We start from the raw sequence: 15,745 nt of genomic DNA on the forward strand, positions 1-15,745 counted from the left end.
TCGCCAACGCTGAGCTCGCCCTTACGCCACTGGCTGGGCCTCCGAGGCTTCGCGAATACGACTTTGCGCACTGCGGCGGGGCTGCACCGCAACCGAGCTTGGGCCCGGCGGCTCCTCCCCGAAAGCCTGCGCGGATTGGCGGCGGACGGCAGCCCGGCCGCTGATTGGGTGGCGAGGGAGCCATTCGGGGCGGCCCTGGTGGGTTCGGCTGCCCCAGAGTGATAAGTTCGGAATCAGACACGCCTCACGGCCAGCAGCGAGCCGGAGCTCTATGGAGGTGGCCGCGGGAAGCTGGTGGTGGCTGCAGCAGCGACTCCTCTGAGCTGAGAGCTTCAGGCCGTGCCCGACTCCTTCCTCCCCCTTCCCTCCCCCTTTTTTGTTTTCCGTTCCCCTTCCCCCTCCCTCCCCCGTCCCCGACGACCGGATCCCGACGAGGCGGCTGCGGTGGCAGCTGCTGAGTTCTCGGTGAAGGTGAGTGGAGACGCGGCCGCCGCCGCCGCCGGCGCCGCCGAGCGCAGCGCTCTAAAATGGCCGCCGTCCCCGGCCGCTTCTTCTCAAGGCACACAAAATGGCGGCCGCAGGCGGAGCCGGGCGGGGCGACTCTTTCTTGAAGCATTTCTTCTGTACTTGGGACACTTGGGAATTTTAGGCTGCTTTTCCCCTTCCCCGTTGCTGGCGGAGAGGAAGGAAAACGGCCAGGTCGGCGCGGCCGTCGGCCGGTCCGCGGCGGGCATGGGGCGTGCGGGCCGAGGCGCGGGCGTGCTCGGGCGGCCTGGCGGCGTGGCGGGGGCCGCGTGCTCGGGCGGCGGGAGGGACGCGGGCGGGCGGCGGGGCCCGGCCGTTGGCGCGGGACCGGCGAGGCGCAGCAGTCCCGGAGTGCGGCCTCCAGGCAGGGAGGAGGTCGGTGAGGGCTGCCGGGCCCGGGGAGGGTCAGCGCCGCGGCCGAGGGCCCGGGAGGCCACGGGAGGCCACGGCCGGCCGCCTGGCAGCCCCTCGGGGGGCAGGCGAGGGTGCGGGCCCGTTCTCGGGCGGCGGGTGGCCGGAGAACAAAGAGCCGGGCGTCGGGGCGGCCCCGGCTGCTCCTCCCCGCCCGGGGAAGCCGTCGGAAGCACTTCCCTGCTCGAGCCCGGTGGGAGGAACCCACTGCTCTTTTGTTCCCAGGAACGGAGAGACGGGACGGAGGTTGCTGCTGCCATGTTGTGGCCCTGGCCTTCCTCCCGCCCGGGGTGGTCCAGGCCCGGCGCCTCGGCCCTCCTGCCCTCGGAGGGTGGGCCGGGCAGAGCCGCCTGTTGCCGGGTGCGGGGTGGGCGCGTGGCGGGCGCGTTCCCCGTGGGTGACCCGCGACGGCCGCACCCGAGCAGCGCGGGGCTGGCGGGCGCTAGAATGTCGCTGTTGGGAAACGTTCGTTCTCTGCCGCTCGGGGTGTTCTCGTACTTCCGTGAAAACTATTCTCGGTATTCTTAAACGCCGAGGTTTTTGCCGCTGGCTAAACGGTCAAATTCGGTGTTTGTGTTTTGAATCCGTTCTATTTTAATCGTAGATCTGCAGTGCTGTGAAAGGTCAGTCAGAAGCAGGCCCAGGGTCTGAAATAAACTGTAATTGATGAAGGCTTTTTGACCGGGTGGCGGTGTCTGATGTCTGCTTTTTCTCATTCTAGGTTTTGCATTTCTCCCAACCCCTCCCCTCCCCTCCCTATCCATTAATATTATTCTTTTGGAGATTCTTCGTTGTCAAGCCGCCAAAGTGGAGAGTGCGATTGCAGAAGGGGGTGCTTCTCGTTTCAGGTATGTGGGGGTCTTAATTTGGAGGAATTAAAGTCCTGAAATTTTCATTGACCAGTTTCTCATGAAGAGCTGCTTATAAGTTTTTAAAGTGAGACAAGTTTTTTAGAACATTGAAGAAAAGCTTATCCCTTTTTTCAACAGTGCTTCTTCGGGCGGAGGAGGAAGTAGGGGTGCACCTCAGCACTATCCCAAGACTGCTGGCAACAGGTACGGGAAGGTTTGAGGAGCAGGGTCTGCGGGCCCCCGGGGTTCGAGGGTCTCCTGTGTGTGCCAAGAGTCCTGTGGGCTAGATAGTCCAAAGCACAGAATGTCAGCTCTTTATCTAATGGGAGTTGAGGTTCTCATAAACTTTTTTTCCTTGTTCAGATTTTTACCACTTACCTGAAATGAGCAATTGTCCTACTAGGTTGGTGGTGGTCAGCTGCTGTACATATCTTGTCCTGAGGCATTAGAAAGGGGTGGTTTGGAGCTGTGGCTCCTGGTATCCAACATTGGCAGCACCTGGGAACACGGCACAGGAATTACATTCGTGGGCACTAACCCAAGCCTGCGAAGGTAGAAACCAGGGTGGACCCAGCAGTCTGCTTTAATAAGCCCTTCAGGTGATTCTGATGACACTGCTTTGGAGTTGTTTTGTTGTAAGGGAAGCCGAGAAAAACTAAATTGCGTCCCTTTTTAAGATTTATTCTTATTGGAAAGGCAGAATTACTGGAAGGAAAAACAGAAAGATCTTCCATCCACTGTTTCACCCTCCAAATGGGTGGAACAGCTGGAGCTGAGTCGATCTGAAGTCAGGAGATTTTTCTGGATCTACCACTCTGCTGTTGGAGCAATCCTGCTGCCTCCCAGGGTGCACCTTACTGGGATACGGGAGCAGAGCTGGTGCTTGAATCTTCCAATGTGGAAAGTGTATGTCTTAACGCTGGACTGCACAATCCTAAAGAATTACTACTAAAAGTGGTATTTGGTGTGTGTCTGTATACTATGTTTAAAGTTTTTTAGTTCAGTTTTTTTTTCTTTCCCTTTGATCAGCGAGTTCCTGGGGAAAACCCCAGGGCAAAACGCTCAGAAATGGATTCCTGCACGAAGCACTAGACGAGATGACAACTCCGCAGCAAACAACTCCGCAAATGAAAAAGAACGACATGATGCAATCTTCAGGAAAGTAAGAGGGTAAGTGTTTATTTGTTTTATTGTGAGGAGGAATGTATCTGTTAGCTTTTTTCTGGTGTGTGCTGTACTATGAAGGGATGTTCTTGCTGAAAGAAAACGGAGTTAAATGAATAACGTGGATTTTTAAAGCATTGGCTCTGAACTGAAGAGCAGCACATCAGTGTTTTGAGGCTTGTGGTTGCAGTCTATCATTAGTTGCATACCACAAGCCTGTTGTGCTAACATCTCTCTTGGCCTGCTGTGTGGCTCAGTGAACTAAAGCAAATTCATGGTCTAGCCCTGATAATAAGGAAAGATGCTTTTGGTGGTCAGAAAAGTTTGCCACATAGCTAGAAAGCCCCAAAATGGGACAGACACTATAAGTAGTGATAGTTTATTTCAACATCTCTTGATTGGAGGAATAAGAAGACATCTAAATGATCATACTGTAAAAATTTTTCAGCTGAGCAATTCTGTGTGTTGGCTGACACTTGGCAATGTTTTTTTCCTATAGCATACTAAATAAGCTTACTCCTGAAAAGTTTGACAAGCTATGCCTTGAGCTCCTCAATGTGGGTGTAGAGTCTAAACTCATCCTTAAAGGGGTCATACTGCTGGTAAGTTAGAAACTTTGGCTTAACTTGCACATTTAACCTGGGGTTTTTTCTCACTTGTATTTTATGAAACCCTGATACTTGAACTGGATGTAGTTTCAAATGCTGATAGTGAATATTTGTTAAAATGCACTAACTTGAAGAGCAGAGAGAGGAAGTAAATGAGTGTTGGTGATACTAAGCTTGAAGAGTTAGGTACATCAGCAGCTGCTCATTTATTTTCCTGTTGTGGAAGATACTGTTTGGTTCTTACATTGGTTATGTGATAGTTAATAGAATTCAGTGATTTGTAGCTAGCAAAATTTAATTGCTGTGTATAGGGATGAGAGCTAGGCTAGAGAGCAAACACGCCTCCATCCAGTGATAATACTCAGTGCTGCAACAGCCAGTCTAGGTGGCCTGGAACTCATTCTGACTTTACATCCATGGGTGTCAGGGACTGCAGCTGTCACCTGCCTCTTGAGGGGTGCATGCTGGTGGGAAGCTGGGTCTCACGCAGAGTAGCTAGGCATTCTGATAGACACGGGCATCCTTGGAGGCGTCTTCACCGCTGCGCTTTATAGTACATTATATAGTACATTGGAAAAGCTAGTGCTTCAGTAGGTGGGTGTTTTTTTGGTTTTTGTTTGTTTGTTGTTTTTCTTCAGTGCTGCTAAAGCATTTTAGAAGAAACTTGTACATTGCACAATAAACCTTGAGAAGGACACTTTTATTTCTAATTATTATGTAAGTTTGGCGTGGAAAAGTGGTTTGTCAAGAGAATATGAAATTTATAATCCTAAAGAAAAAGTGCTGTTAGAAAAGGTTATTTCGGGAAGTTTGTGATTTAGGTGTATTTTAATTTTGTAGATTGTGGACAAAGCCCTAGAAGAGCCAAAGTATAGCTCACTGTATGCTCAGCTATGTCTGCGATTGGCAGAAGATGCACCAAACTTTGATGGCCCAGCAGCAGAGGGTCAACCAGGACAGAAGCAAAGCACAGTAAGTGATCATTTTCATTTGCTTGGTTTATAATTGATTTGACTTTGTCAGTAAAGCCTTAAAACTGCCCTTTGTTTCTAAAAACAGACATTCAGACGCCTCCTAATTTCCAAATTACAAGATGAATTTGAAAATCGAACCAGAAATGTTGATGGTAAGAATTTGAATATGAATACTAAATACTTGTATGTTTTTGGGTTGTGTATGAGCCCTGACTGACTTAGGCTTTGTGTGTTGCTTTGTTTCAGTCTATGATAAGCGTGAAAACCCCCTCCTCCCTGAGGAGGAGGAACAAAGAGCTATTGCTAAGATCAAGATGTTGGGAAACATCAAATTCATTGGAGAACTTGGCAAGCTTGATCTTATTCATGAATCTATCCTTCATAAGTGCATCAAAACAGTAAGTGATGGTATCGAGGCTTACTGGGTACATCACTACTTAGGGAGAAATGAATGCATAGAACTGTTTGTAAGAGGTTGGTCAGCGTAAGGGAGTATATGGTTCTTAATGAAGAAGGGTGGCGGGTGGCAGGGCTTCGCTTACTAGATGACTGGTAACGTGGTCAGTGCAGACGTTAGAGATGCTGTCTGCACCAGAGTAACTGAAGATAACGTGTTTCATTCTCTTGGTAGCTTTTGGAAAAGAAGAAGAGAGTCCAACTCAAAGATATGGGAGAGGATTTGGAGTGCCTCTGTCAGATAATGAGGACAGTGGGACCTAGATTAGACCATGAACGAGCCAAGGTGTGTATGTTGCTGATGGAAACTAGCAGTTTGTCTTCAGTTTTGCTCAAATTAAGCAGTTTATTTTCGTGATTCCATGGCAGAGCCATGTTTAGTCTTACTTAGGCTATAATCTAGAGATGGTTTAATTGAATGCATTGGCTTTAGCTCTTCTAATTGCATATTTTTTGTCTTTATCAGTCCTTAATGGATCAGTACTTTGCCCGAATGTGTTCCTTGATGTTAAGTAAGGAATTGCCAGCAAGGATTCGTTTCCTGCTGCAGGTAAAATCGATGTCTTCAAATAAGTTGGTGAGTTGCGTGTTTTGTTTTTAAAATAGTAAAAAATATTTTTTTATAATTACAGGATACCGTAGAGTTGCGAGAACACCATTGGGTTCCTCGCAAGGCTTTTCTTGACAATGGACCAAAGACGATCAATCAAATCCGTCAAGATGCGGTGAAAGTAAGGTTCTTTTAAGTGCTTTTAACACAGGAGTTAAAACTTGGCTCAACTTAGTGGTTGAATTTGTTATTTTTGTCTTGTCATTTTTGAAAGAGGTTTTGGAGATAGTAACTAGCAGTGTAATGTTTTGATAGTATTTGAATTTCAGTTTTAAGTAAAATGGCTTCCAAAGACAAGGTACTTAATTGGCTTTATTTCTGAAGGATCTAGGAGTGTTTATTCCGGCTCCTATGGCTCAAGGTATGAGAAATGACTTCTTTCTGGAAGGACCATTCATGCCACCCAGGATGAAAATGGATAGGGACCCACTTGGAGGACTTGCTGACATGTTTGGACAGATGCCAGGTAATTTTGAATGGAATTAGTGAAACTAAAGATAAGTTAAACGTCTTAGTAGTATATACTAAGTTTTAAGGTTTGTCCATGTACACATTTTAAGGTAGCGGAATTGGTACTGGTCCAGGAGTTATCCAGGATCGATTTTCACCCACCATGGGACGACATCGTTCAAATCAGCTCTTCAATGGCCATGGGGGACACATCATGCCTCCCACGCAGTCGCAGTTTGGAGAGATGGGAGGCAAGTTTATGAAAAGCCAGGTAAGAACATTTTGAATTAGTGGTTAGACAGCAAGTGCTACATCTTTCAATAAATGTGGGTTTTTAAAACTAACTTTTACATCTGACAATTATTTCATACTGAGTAAAATGCTTGTCATTAAGATTAGTAAAGTACTAGTAAGATTACATCTCATTATTTGAAGGTTAGGTTTTTATTCTTCCCTGTTTCGTCTTTTACTTTCTCTGGGCAAAATCAGTGATACTTTCCTTATGGCTTGGCTCTTCCCTTTGGTACTTGCTTACCATATTTTGTGGACCCACTTTTTATCTAGACCTTCTTTCTCCTTTTCTGAACTAGGGGCTAAGCCAGCTCTACCATAACCAGAGTCAGGGACTCTTATCCCAGCTGCAAGGACAGTCGAAGGATATGCCACCTCGGTTTTCTAAGAAAGGACAGCTTAATGCAGATGAGGTACATTTGCCTATGTTACTTGTATACCATAGTGTGTCAATTCAGACGTATATTGCCCGATGATTATAAAAAGATGCGTTAAGAGGACTTATGCTGGAATTCTTTTTTTTCCCCCTTTTTTGTTTTTACTCTTTCTCTTACTTTTCTATACTTTTTCTTTCTTTGAATGTCCAGCGTCCTATGAACGAAGATTATGAGATATGAGGGCAAAGTCAATTATAGTCTTCAGTAGTTAGAGCAAGGGAAATGGTTATCAAGATACTGTTGGTTTCCCTGTAAATAGGGTGATTTAAGTACGAATACAGCAAGATGTTTTCTGAATAGCAGTTAATTTTTGAGTATATTAGTCATGCTAATCTTAGAAATTCTGATAAAATTGAGATCAAAAAAGTATCTTAACACTTGTACGGATCAGGTCTTGCTGGAGGAAACTGTTTAGATTCTTTATTGTGCATAGAAGTACTTGTTAGCATGGTGCATTTAATGCTCATTGGCTTCACATTGCTAACTTGGACATCTTTCAATTCCAGATTAGCCTGAGACCTGCTCAGTCGTTCCTAATGAATAAAAATCAAGTGCCAAAGCTTCAGCCCCAGATAACTATGATTCCTCCTAGTGCACAACCACCACGCACTCAAACACCACCTCTGGGACAGGTATGCAACCATGTGCCCGAGTTCCACACTGCTTTGAAAAGGCCTGGAGACATGGGGTTCTCTTTGTTTCCTCTAACTCGATTTTGGATAGGTATTAATTGAACATTTGCCAATTGTGTTTATTTTTTTAGACACCTCAGCTTGGTCTTAAAACTAATCCACCACTTATCCAGGAAAAGCCTGCTAAGACCAGCAAAAAACCACCACCATCAAAGGAAGAACTGCTTAAACTCACTGTAAGTTTCAAGTAGTTTTGTAAATATAATTCTTGTGGTATGTTTGAGATAGAAAAGGTATTAAAGATACTTGGGTTGGATTCTTTTCAGGAAACTGTTGTGACAGAATATCTGAATAGTGGAAATGCAAATGAGGCTGTAAATGGCGTGAAAGAAATGAGGGCTCCAAAACACTTTCTTCCTGAGATGTTAAGCAAAGTAATCATCCTGTCACTTGACAGAAGTGATGAAGATAAGGAAAAAGCGAGTTCTTTGATCAGTTTACTCAAACAGGAAGGAGTAGCCACAAGTGACAACTTCATGCAGGTACAACATTTAATTCTGGAAAGTAAGAATTTGTTGCAGTCATTATTCAAAATGGAATAGACTAATGGTATTTTAATATTCCTTTAAAGGCTTTCCTCAATGTATTGGACCAGTGCCCCAAACTGGAAGTGGATATCCCCTTAGTGAAATCATATTTAGCACAGTTTGCAGCTCGTGCCATCATTTCGGAGCTGGTGAGCATTTCAGAACTGGCTCAACCACTGGAAAGTGGCACCCATTTTCCTCTCTTCTTACTTTGTCTTCAGCAGTTAGCTAAATTACAAGATCGGGAATGGTTAACAGAACTTTTTCAGCAAAGCAAGGTCAATATGCAGAAAATGCTCCCAGGTAAGAAAATGCTAGCTAATTTTTAGTTTTAAGACTAAATAGAAACCAGATTTGTAGTAAAGTGAAAAACTGATGGAAATCTTGTTTCTTATCCAGAAATTGATCAGAATAAGGACCGCATGTTGGAGATTTTGGAAGGAAAGGGACTAAGTTTCTTGTTCCCCCTCCTCAAATTGGAGAAGGAACTTTTGAAGCAAATAAAGTTGGATCCATCCCCTCAAACCATATACAAATGGATTAAAGATAACATCTCTCCCAAACTTCATGTAGATAAAGGATTTGTGAACATCTTAATGACTAGGTAAGGAGCTGCTCTGTGTAGAGGACTGATAGTGTGCAAGGCAGGGAGCCCTCGGGGTTGTCTGAGTTAGAAAGGTCGAGGATTTTTAACATCGCTTTTCTTTTTGTCTAGCTTCTTGCAGTATATTTCTAGTGAAGTAAACCCACCCAGCGATGAAACAGATTCTTCCTCTGCTCCTTCCAAAGAACAGTTAGAGCAGGAAAAACAACTGCTGCTTTCCTTCAAGCCAGTAATGCAGAAGTTCCTTCATGATCACGTAGATCTCCAGGTCAGCGCCCTGTACGCTCTTCAGGTGCACTGCTACAACAGCAACTTCCCAAAAGGTGAGACTGTCCGTCCTGGAGGGCGAGTGGGGTGCTGGCAGCACACAGCACACTCCACACTCAGTGACAAGACTGTGGTCTGTTCTAGGCATGTTACTCCGCTTTTTTGTTCACTTTTATGACATGGAAATCATTGAAGAAGAAGCTTTTTTGGCTTGGAAAGAAGATATAACCCAAGAGTTTCCAGGAAAGGGCAAGGCTTTGTTCCAGGTGAGTCTTTTTTTTATTGAAGAAATCTGATTTGCTTTCTAAAATTTGTGGTAGTATTTTAAAGGGCTTTCTAAACAGAAATACAGGACAAAGGTGGTGCTCCTAGTTTGTCTTCTCCCTGTGTCATTGATGTAAGGGTGTGAGATATCAAGATTTCTTAGAATTTACAGTATTTACATAAGGTGAGAGACTGCAAGTTTGCATAGAGAAGTCACATGCCATGGAATTGATATAGTAAGGAACACGTACTTCCCACCCCTACCCTCCGTTGTTCCTGTCCTTTCTTTAAAATTTTTAATCTTTGAAATGGCATACTTTGAGTTTTATAATTACAAACTTAATCCTCCCAAGCTTGGCTTTAAAATTTAATTTCTGTGTAGATTGCTTAGGATTTCTCAGGTTAATTTTCTACTATTATATAGTCCTGGGGGAAGATCCTAGACAGTCAAGGGGAATGTTAGTCATCACTTGGAGAATAGCATAACACTGCCTGTGCTGCCACATTCCCAGGTAGTTCTGAGGGGCAGGATTGGAGAAACATTAGACTTTGTAGTGTCTTCTTTACACCTGGGTTCACAATTCCGCTTTTTATCCTTAGCCCTATTTTGGTGGAATCTAACCCAATATAACTTGGTTAGTCCTATCTAAAACTTTGGGTTTGAGGTTTCTAAATCTGATACCTGTATTTAAGTAAACTACAAATCTGATTCACAGGTGAACCAATGGTTAACCTGGCTAGAAACCGCTGAGGAAGAAGAATCGGAGGAAGAAGCTGACTAAAGAACCAGCCAAAGCCTTAAATTGTGCAAAACATACTGTTGCTATGGTGGAACTGCATTTGACCTAACCACTGCGAAAATTCATTCCGCTGTAATGTTTTCACAATATTTAAAGCAGAAGCACGTCAGTTAGGATTTCCTTCTGCGTAAGGTTTTTTTTGTAGTGTAATGTCTTAATCATAGTCTACCATCAAATATTTTAGGAGTATCTTTAATGTTTAGATAGTATATTAGCAGCATGCAATAACTACATCCTAAGTTCTCAAGCAGAGGCAGTCTATTGCAAGGACCTTCTTTGCTGCCAGTTACCATAGGCTGTTTTTAAGTTAGCTAAAAAAAAAAAACTGAATAGCAACACTGAATACTGTAGAAATGCACTTTGCTCAGTAATACTTGAGTTGTTGCAATATTTGATTATCCATTTGGTTGTTACAGAGAAATTCTTAACTGTAATTGATGGTTGTTGCCGTAATAGTATATTGCCTGTATTTCTACCTCTAGTCATGGGCTTTATGTGCTAGATTTTAATATCCTTGAGCCTGGGCAAGTGCACAAGTCTTTTTAAAAAGAAACATGGTTTACTTGCACAAAACTGATCAGTTTTGAGAGATCGTTAATGCCCTTGAAGTGGTTTTTGTGGGTGTGAAACAAATGGTGAGAATTTGAATTGGTCCCTCTTATTATAGTATTGAAATTAAGCCTACTTAATTTATCAAGTCATGTTCATGCCCTGATTTTATATACTTGTATCTATCAATAAACATTGTGATACTTGATGCAGTTTTGCAGTTGGTTCTAAGAGTTCATCCAGATCCCTGGTTGCTGCTGTCTTAGCCACATTAAGGCTGGGTCTACCCGAGATGGTAAGAAGGTTGACTGCAAGGTCCTGCTTCTAGTCCTTCTGACCAGCGCTCCCCAGTTAGCCCAGCAGTACTTCTCCAACTGTTAGCCTGAAATCTCCCAGTTTCGCTAACCTGAGTTTTCTGGTCAATTGCTGCAGTGTAAGCCTGTTGTCCACAAACTTTAAAAACCAAGGGATGTGTGTGCCCTGTGGGAAGATACAAGGGGTCTTCAAAAGTTCATGGAATGTGGGGAGAGTTCTGTTGCATTATGTCATTATGTCATAGTTTCATATACTTCAGTTCCCTGGGAAAGCAGTAGGTGTTGGCTCTTTCCCAACACCCATGTGGAAGACCAGGGCAGAGTTCTAAGTCCTGGGTTTGACCCAGCCTGTCGGGGCCATTTGGGGAGTAAAATGGGTGTAGATGTTACTGTTTCAGTGGTGGGGTGTGGTGGGAATGAATTTATTTGAAAGGCTGAGTTAGAGGAGTAGAGGTTTACTCCTAAATGGAGCCAGACCAGGCAAGGTCTAGGAGCTGCTTCCAGATCTCTCCTTTGGGTGCAAGAAGTTGGGCATCCTTTGCTGCTTTCCCAGGTGTGTGACCAGGGAACTGGATCAGAAGTAGAGCAGCCAGGACTCCAACCAGGCCCCATGTGGGATGTTGGCATTGCAGGCTGTGGCTTTATGTAGAGCAGCAACCTGGCCCCCCTTGGCATGATAAATTTTACCTTTGATACTTTTTACGTATTTGATTATGGTGTGAAGTGGCAAGGGCTAGAGGAAAGTGGGTGTTGGCCATTGTTTGGATATTTTTTTTTCCTTCCTGTATCTGGAGGGAAGGGAAAAAAGAAGCCATACCCAGTTTCCCAACGATCCCAGGGTAGCTGGTGTGGGGTGTGCTCCAAAGGTCTCAATTGGTTTTGATAGCTCAACAGTTCTGTGTTACCTCCAGTCACAAAGAATCTCTCCAGAATCCACCAGCTAACATAGTCCACCTTAGAATCTGTTTGCTTAGGTATTCACTGCCAACATTTGACTGAGGTAGTTGATCGATTTTTCTGTCCTCCGTCCTTTGTTAACGGTACCAGGTGTCCTCTGCAGGCTCCAGTGTACTGCCATATCCTCCATGTGCATCTGGATATGCTGTCCACTGCTCCATCGAAGCCACAGGAGGTCCAGCTCTGACACATGCATTCCACGGTCAGACCATGGAACTTGCAACTTCCTCCATGGTTGGAGTTCCGAGTCTAGCGATTAAAGTGGGGGGATTTCTGAAAAAACTTCAGGTCTGGGATCACCTCAGATGATTCTTCCATGTACATGCCAATATAGGGTCCGCATCAGTCTGTTGCCCAAATTGGCTATGCACACTTACTGCAATTGCTGGGTCAGTTGTCTTCAGCCCTATTTTACACAAGCGAATGGGTGTTGCAGTCCAGCCCAATCTTGCCCACCATACACTCAGCCCCCGCCTAAACCAGTGGGAGTTTTATCCTAGTCAGAGCAACCCACAATAACCCTCCCCCCCCAGGCCTGCCTCCTGCCCTGATTGCTATTGCTTGCCAGTATGTAAAGGACTAGGCCTATCTGTCCCACATCCCATTCAGCTCTCCTAGGTGTCATTGGGCATTGAACTCGCTCGCCCCACTATCCAGCCCATACATGTCCTTACGGGTGCTCCTGTCTGGCCATGCCAGTCCCAGTTCTTGTGCTCTCCAGTGGGAGTGGCAACCCAAAAGGGAGATGCCCACTGTTTCCCTACTGGGTCCACTCCTGCTCCTGGATGTTGCACTCTCCAGGTGGTACTGCAGTTTAGCTTGACAGAATTTGCCTCCAATGCCAGCATCTGCCAGCGAAGCCCACCCAACCCTCACCCTCTGGCTTATGCATGCACTGGTAGGTGCATTCCACCCAGCCTGGCTTGTCCCCGATTCGGCTTCATGCAGGTCAGCAGGTGTTGTAGCCCTGCCTAGCCTGGTCTGCCCCCAAGCCCAGCGCTCACACTAATCTGCCCTCACTTTTTTTTTTTAAGGGAAATTAACGGTAGTGTGTTTTGGTTAAGAGTTGAAGAGTTTGCATTGTATTTTATTTGACTGTCTTCACCAAGATTGCAGAACCTCTTACTCCTGCAGCAAAACTGAAGGTCCCCAGTCACTGCACTGTTGCCCAGGGCAGGATCATCTTGGCAAGCGCTTGCTGATACCTTGTCTCCACACAACCCTCATCTTGATATAGTCCCTCCTGTATCACCACTGGGAAGCCTTGACCTTGTATCAGCCTTTAGATCCAGTCAGCCATCAAATCATGCTGGCCCTGCCTTCCAAGCTGAGTTTGTCTCAACAGCTTTCATTTTCCAGGAGGCACTGTCACAACTGATAATTTACCGCCTTGTTCAGACCCTTGCCACACGTTCTGAACAGCAGCATGAAATATTTTAAAATTCCTGCTGCTTAACCCAAAACACACACAAAACCTGTCCACCTAGATTTCTAAGTCGCAATACCAAGTTGGTCTACCTAGCTGCTCCACTTCTGAGCCAGCTTCCTGTTGATGTGGCTGGGAGAGCAGCCACCCACACATGGGAACCCCACATAGACTTTGGCTCCTGGGCTTTAGCCTGGCCCATCCCTGATCATTTTGTCCAGTTGGAAAAACGAGCCAGTGGATGAAGGTGCCCCTGTCTCTGCCTTTCAAGTCGGTGTAAACACATTTTAAGCTTGCTTACGTAAAGCTAGTCCTTCATTAGATAACATGTCACCTCCTGCTGGGCTTCGACCATGTCCTGCCCAGGGGACCTGTTGGCATCATTGAGCCTGCAGACCACTAGCTGCGTCTACTAGGACTGTCCGTCGGTTGCAGCATTAACGGTCAACCCTCGTGGCTTCTCTGGAGCTTGTCTCCCTTGAAGACCTTAACCTGCAGTCAGTGCTGCTGTCTGCTCTCTTGACCCTAACTCCACTCACCAGCTGCGGGCTGTTGGCTTCTTCCTGAGGCCAGATCCAGTAGATCAAACTCCAGGGCAGCCAGCTCCTGAGCACAAAATCCATGACAATTCCCAAGCAAACCAGCACTCCTGTCACTGAATGACGCCCACATCCAAACCCCACGAGAGTCATTCTTGTCCCAGTCACCATGCCGCCTTCCAGGAGAGCTGTTCACTGTGTAGTTCCATCACCACCCCTTCATCCAGACACCCTCATCGTGCCTGAATTAGTCGTTTTCCACGTGGTCGTCTTGGCCTGTCTCGCTCTTGCAGTTCCTTCTTGTTACAGTCCAGTCTTGGAGTCCTGCTGCTTCCTCGCTCCTTCAGTGGCTCCCCAGCTTCCCTCCAGATACTTTTCACATTTCTATCAATCATGACCCCAAGTTTGCTGTTGGTTCCCTCATAACATTTCTTTCCAATTTGCTGTCCCCTCCACCTGAAACGTTCTTACAATTCCCATCTCAGTGTATTACCATTTCAGGTGTTAGCAAGAGTTTCTCTTGGAAAGCTTGCCCTCTGCTCAGGCTGATTCCAGAGTTTGTACCAGTCAGGGTCCTTGGCTGCAAAAACAAATATGGGCAAAGTAGAAAAGCTTTCTGAAACACCACTTATGGAATCTACATAGGGACCAGCACTGTGGTAGAGCAATGTAAGCTGCCGCTTTCATTGCTGTAGCATCCCAGACGGACACTGGTTCAAGTCCCAGCTGCTTTACCTCCAATCAAGCTCCCTGCCAATGATTACATCTCTGTAATTTTTTTGTTTAAAAGAAAACTACAGAGAATCATGCTGGTAAATGAGCAGGGCATAAAGGAAGCTGTACAGACTGAGCTGCAGAAACCACCTGACCAGGGTAGGTGGGCAGTGAGGCCCTGAGCGTCCCCTCCCAGCATCCCAAGGAATCCCCTGGTGAGGTCAGAGGCCCAGGTGGAAGGCATGGAGGCCATTGGGGTCCCTGTTACAGGCAGGTCCTGACTCCCACTTTGGTTTCCGGTGGGGGCAAAGGGCTTGAGGGGGCTCTGTGTCCAGAGCTATGCATGTGTCCAGTGACTGCCTCCTAGGCCACTCAGCACACCCCGACCCAGGTGGGGTGTATCTCTTAGTCACTGCCCTCCTCCCAGGCCAAGGGGTCAAGTAACAGGAGTGGAACGCAGTAATGAGTGCAGGTTTTATGGAAGTGGGCCTGTCACAGGACGAGAAGACAAACTTAAGTTCAGAGTCCACACAGTGCTGTGTGCAAGGGTGGCTGCCAGTGCTGAGGCACTGGATGAAGGGAAAACATGGATGCCCTCAAGCGTGCTGCTGCCAACCCACACACACAGCCTCCCTGGTCAGCTCTACCTAGGGCATGCCCGCAGGCAGGGGAGTGTCTCCTGGAGGTGGCTGCCCAGTGCTGGGAGGCTGGGAGCTGAGCGAGACCTGGGTTCCACCCTCAAAGGATCGCCCCTCTCCAGCGGGCAGAAAAATGCTGAGATGCAACAAGGCGCGGGCCTCCCATGTGACGGCACACTTGGCAGTGAAGGCCATGAAGCCAGCCGGGGCCACCTCGCCGCAGGACCAGTCCGCAGGGGGCGTCTACGCACAGAGCAGAGGCCAGAACAGGCAGCGCAGGCCGCCTTACTCCCACACCTGCCCTGGACCAAGCGCAGGAGCGCTGGCTCCCCAGTGCCCTCTGCCGGCTTCCTCAGGCAATGCCGCCTAGAAGGCGAGGATATTCATCCCAAAGGCAAACCAAGACCTAGTCCAACTGCGCAGGAAGCAAGCAACCCCGGGACTGTGAGGCGGTGAGTCCCCGTGAGGCACACAGGGTCACAGTCTGCCTTCGCATTCACGAGTTTGGGGAGCCTGGTGAGTACCTCCTGTGTGCTACCAACAGAGGATGGGTAGAAAGTGGAGTGCTGTGTGGGACCGTAAACAAAACCTAACACAGACCAGGGAGCCACCGACCTGCTGCTGGCACCACAGCCAGCCTTGGCTGTCCTGGGCCCGTCCTGCCCCTGGCCTCCCCC

The 15,745-nt window shown here is 46.9% G+C and overlaps 1 protein-coding gene and 1 non-coding gene across 2 annotated transcripts; both read left to right on the forward strand.

Annotated features, from left to right (window-relative positions):
- Nucleotides 1-1,647: 1,647 nt before the first annotated feature.
- EIF4G2 (eukaryotic translation initiation factor 4 gamma 2) lies at nucleotides 1,648-10,688 on the forward strand (the record flags this gene model as incomplete). The annotated part of the gene is made up of 21 exons (XM_040989012.1): nucleotides 1,648-1,784; nucleotides 1,926-1,991; nucleotides 2,817-2,957; nucleotides 3,451-3,553; nucleotides 4,400-4,531; nucleotides 4,619-4,685; nucleotides 4,780-4,931; nucleotides 5,165-5,275; nucleotides 5,456-5,539; nucleotides 5,622-5,720; nucleotides 5,924-6,065; nucleotides 6,160-6,320; nucleotides 6,640-6,753; nucleotides 7,284-7,409; nucleotides 7,541-7,645; nucleotides 7,736-7,951; nucleotides 8,041-8,299; nucleotides 8,396-8,600; nucleotides 8,712-8,923; nucleotides 9,012-9,133; nucleotides 9,848-10,688. Coding segments are annotated over 21 exons (2,820 nt in total), but the record flags the coding sequence as incomplete, so codon positions are not given.
- On the forward strand, nucleotides 6,806-6,963 carry LOC121162259. Its single transcript, XR_005884777.1, has one exon. It is a non-coding gene; the product is annotated as a small nucleolar RNA SNORD97 (small nucleolar RNA).
- Nucleotides 10,689-15,745: the final 5,057 nt, after the last annotated feature.

The sequence above is a fragment of the Ochotona curzoniae genome, unplaced genomic scaffold (genome assembly GCF_017591425.1).
Source record: "Ochotona curzoniae isolate NIBS_2020 unplaced genomic scaffold, NIBS_Ocur_1.0 contig_517, whole genome shotgun sequence".
Taxonomy (NCBI): Eukaryota; Metazoa; Chordata; class Mammalia; order Lagomorpha; family Ochotonidae; genus Ochotona; species Ochotona curzoniae.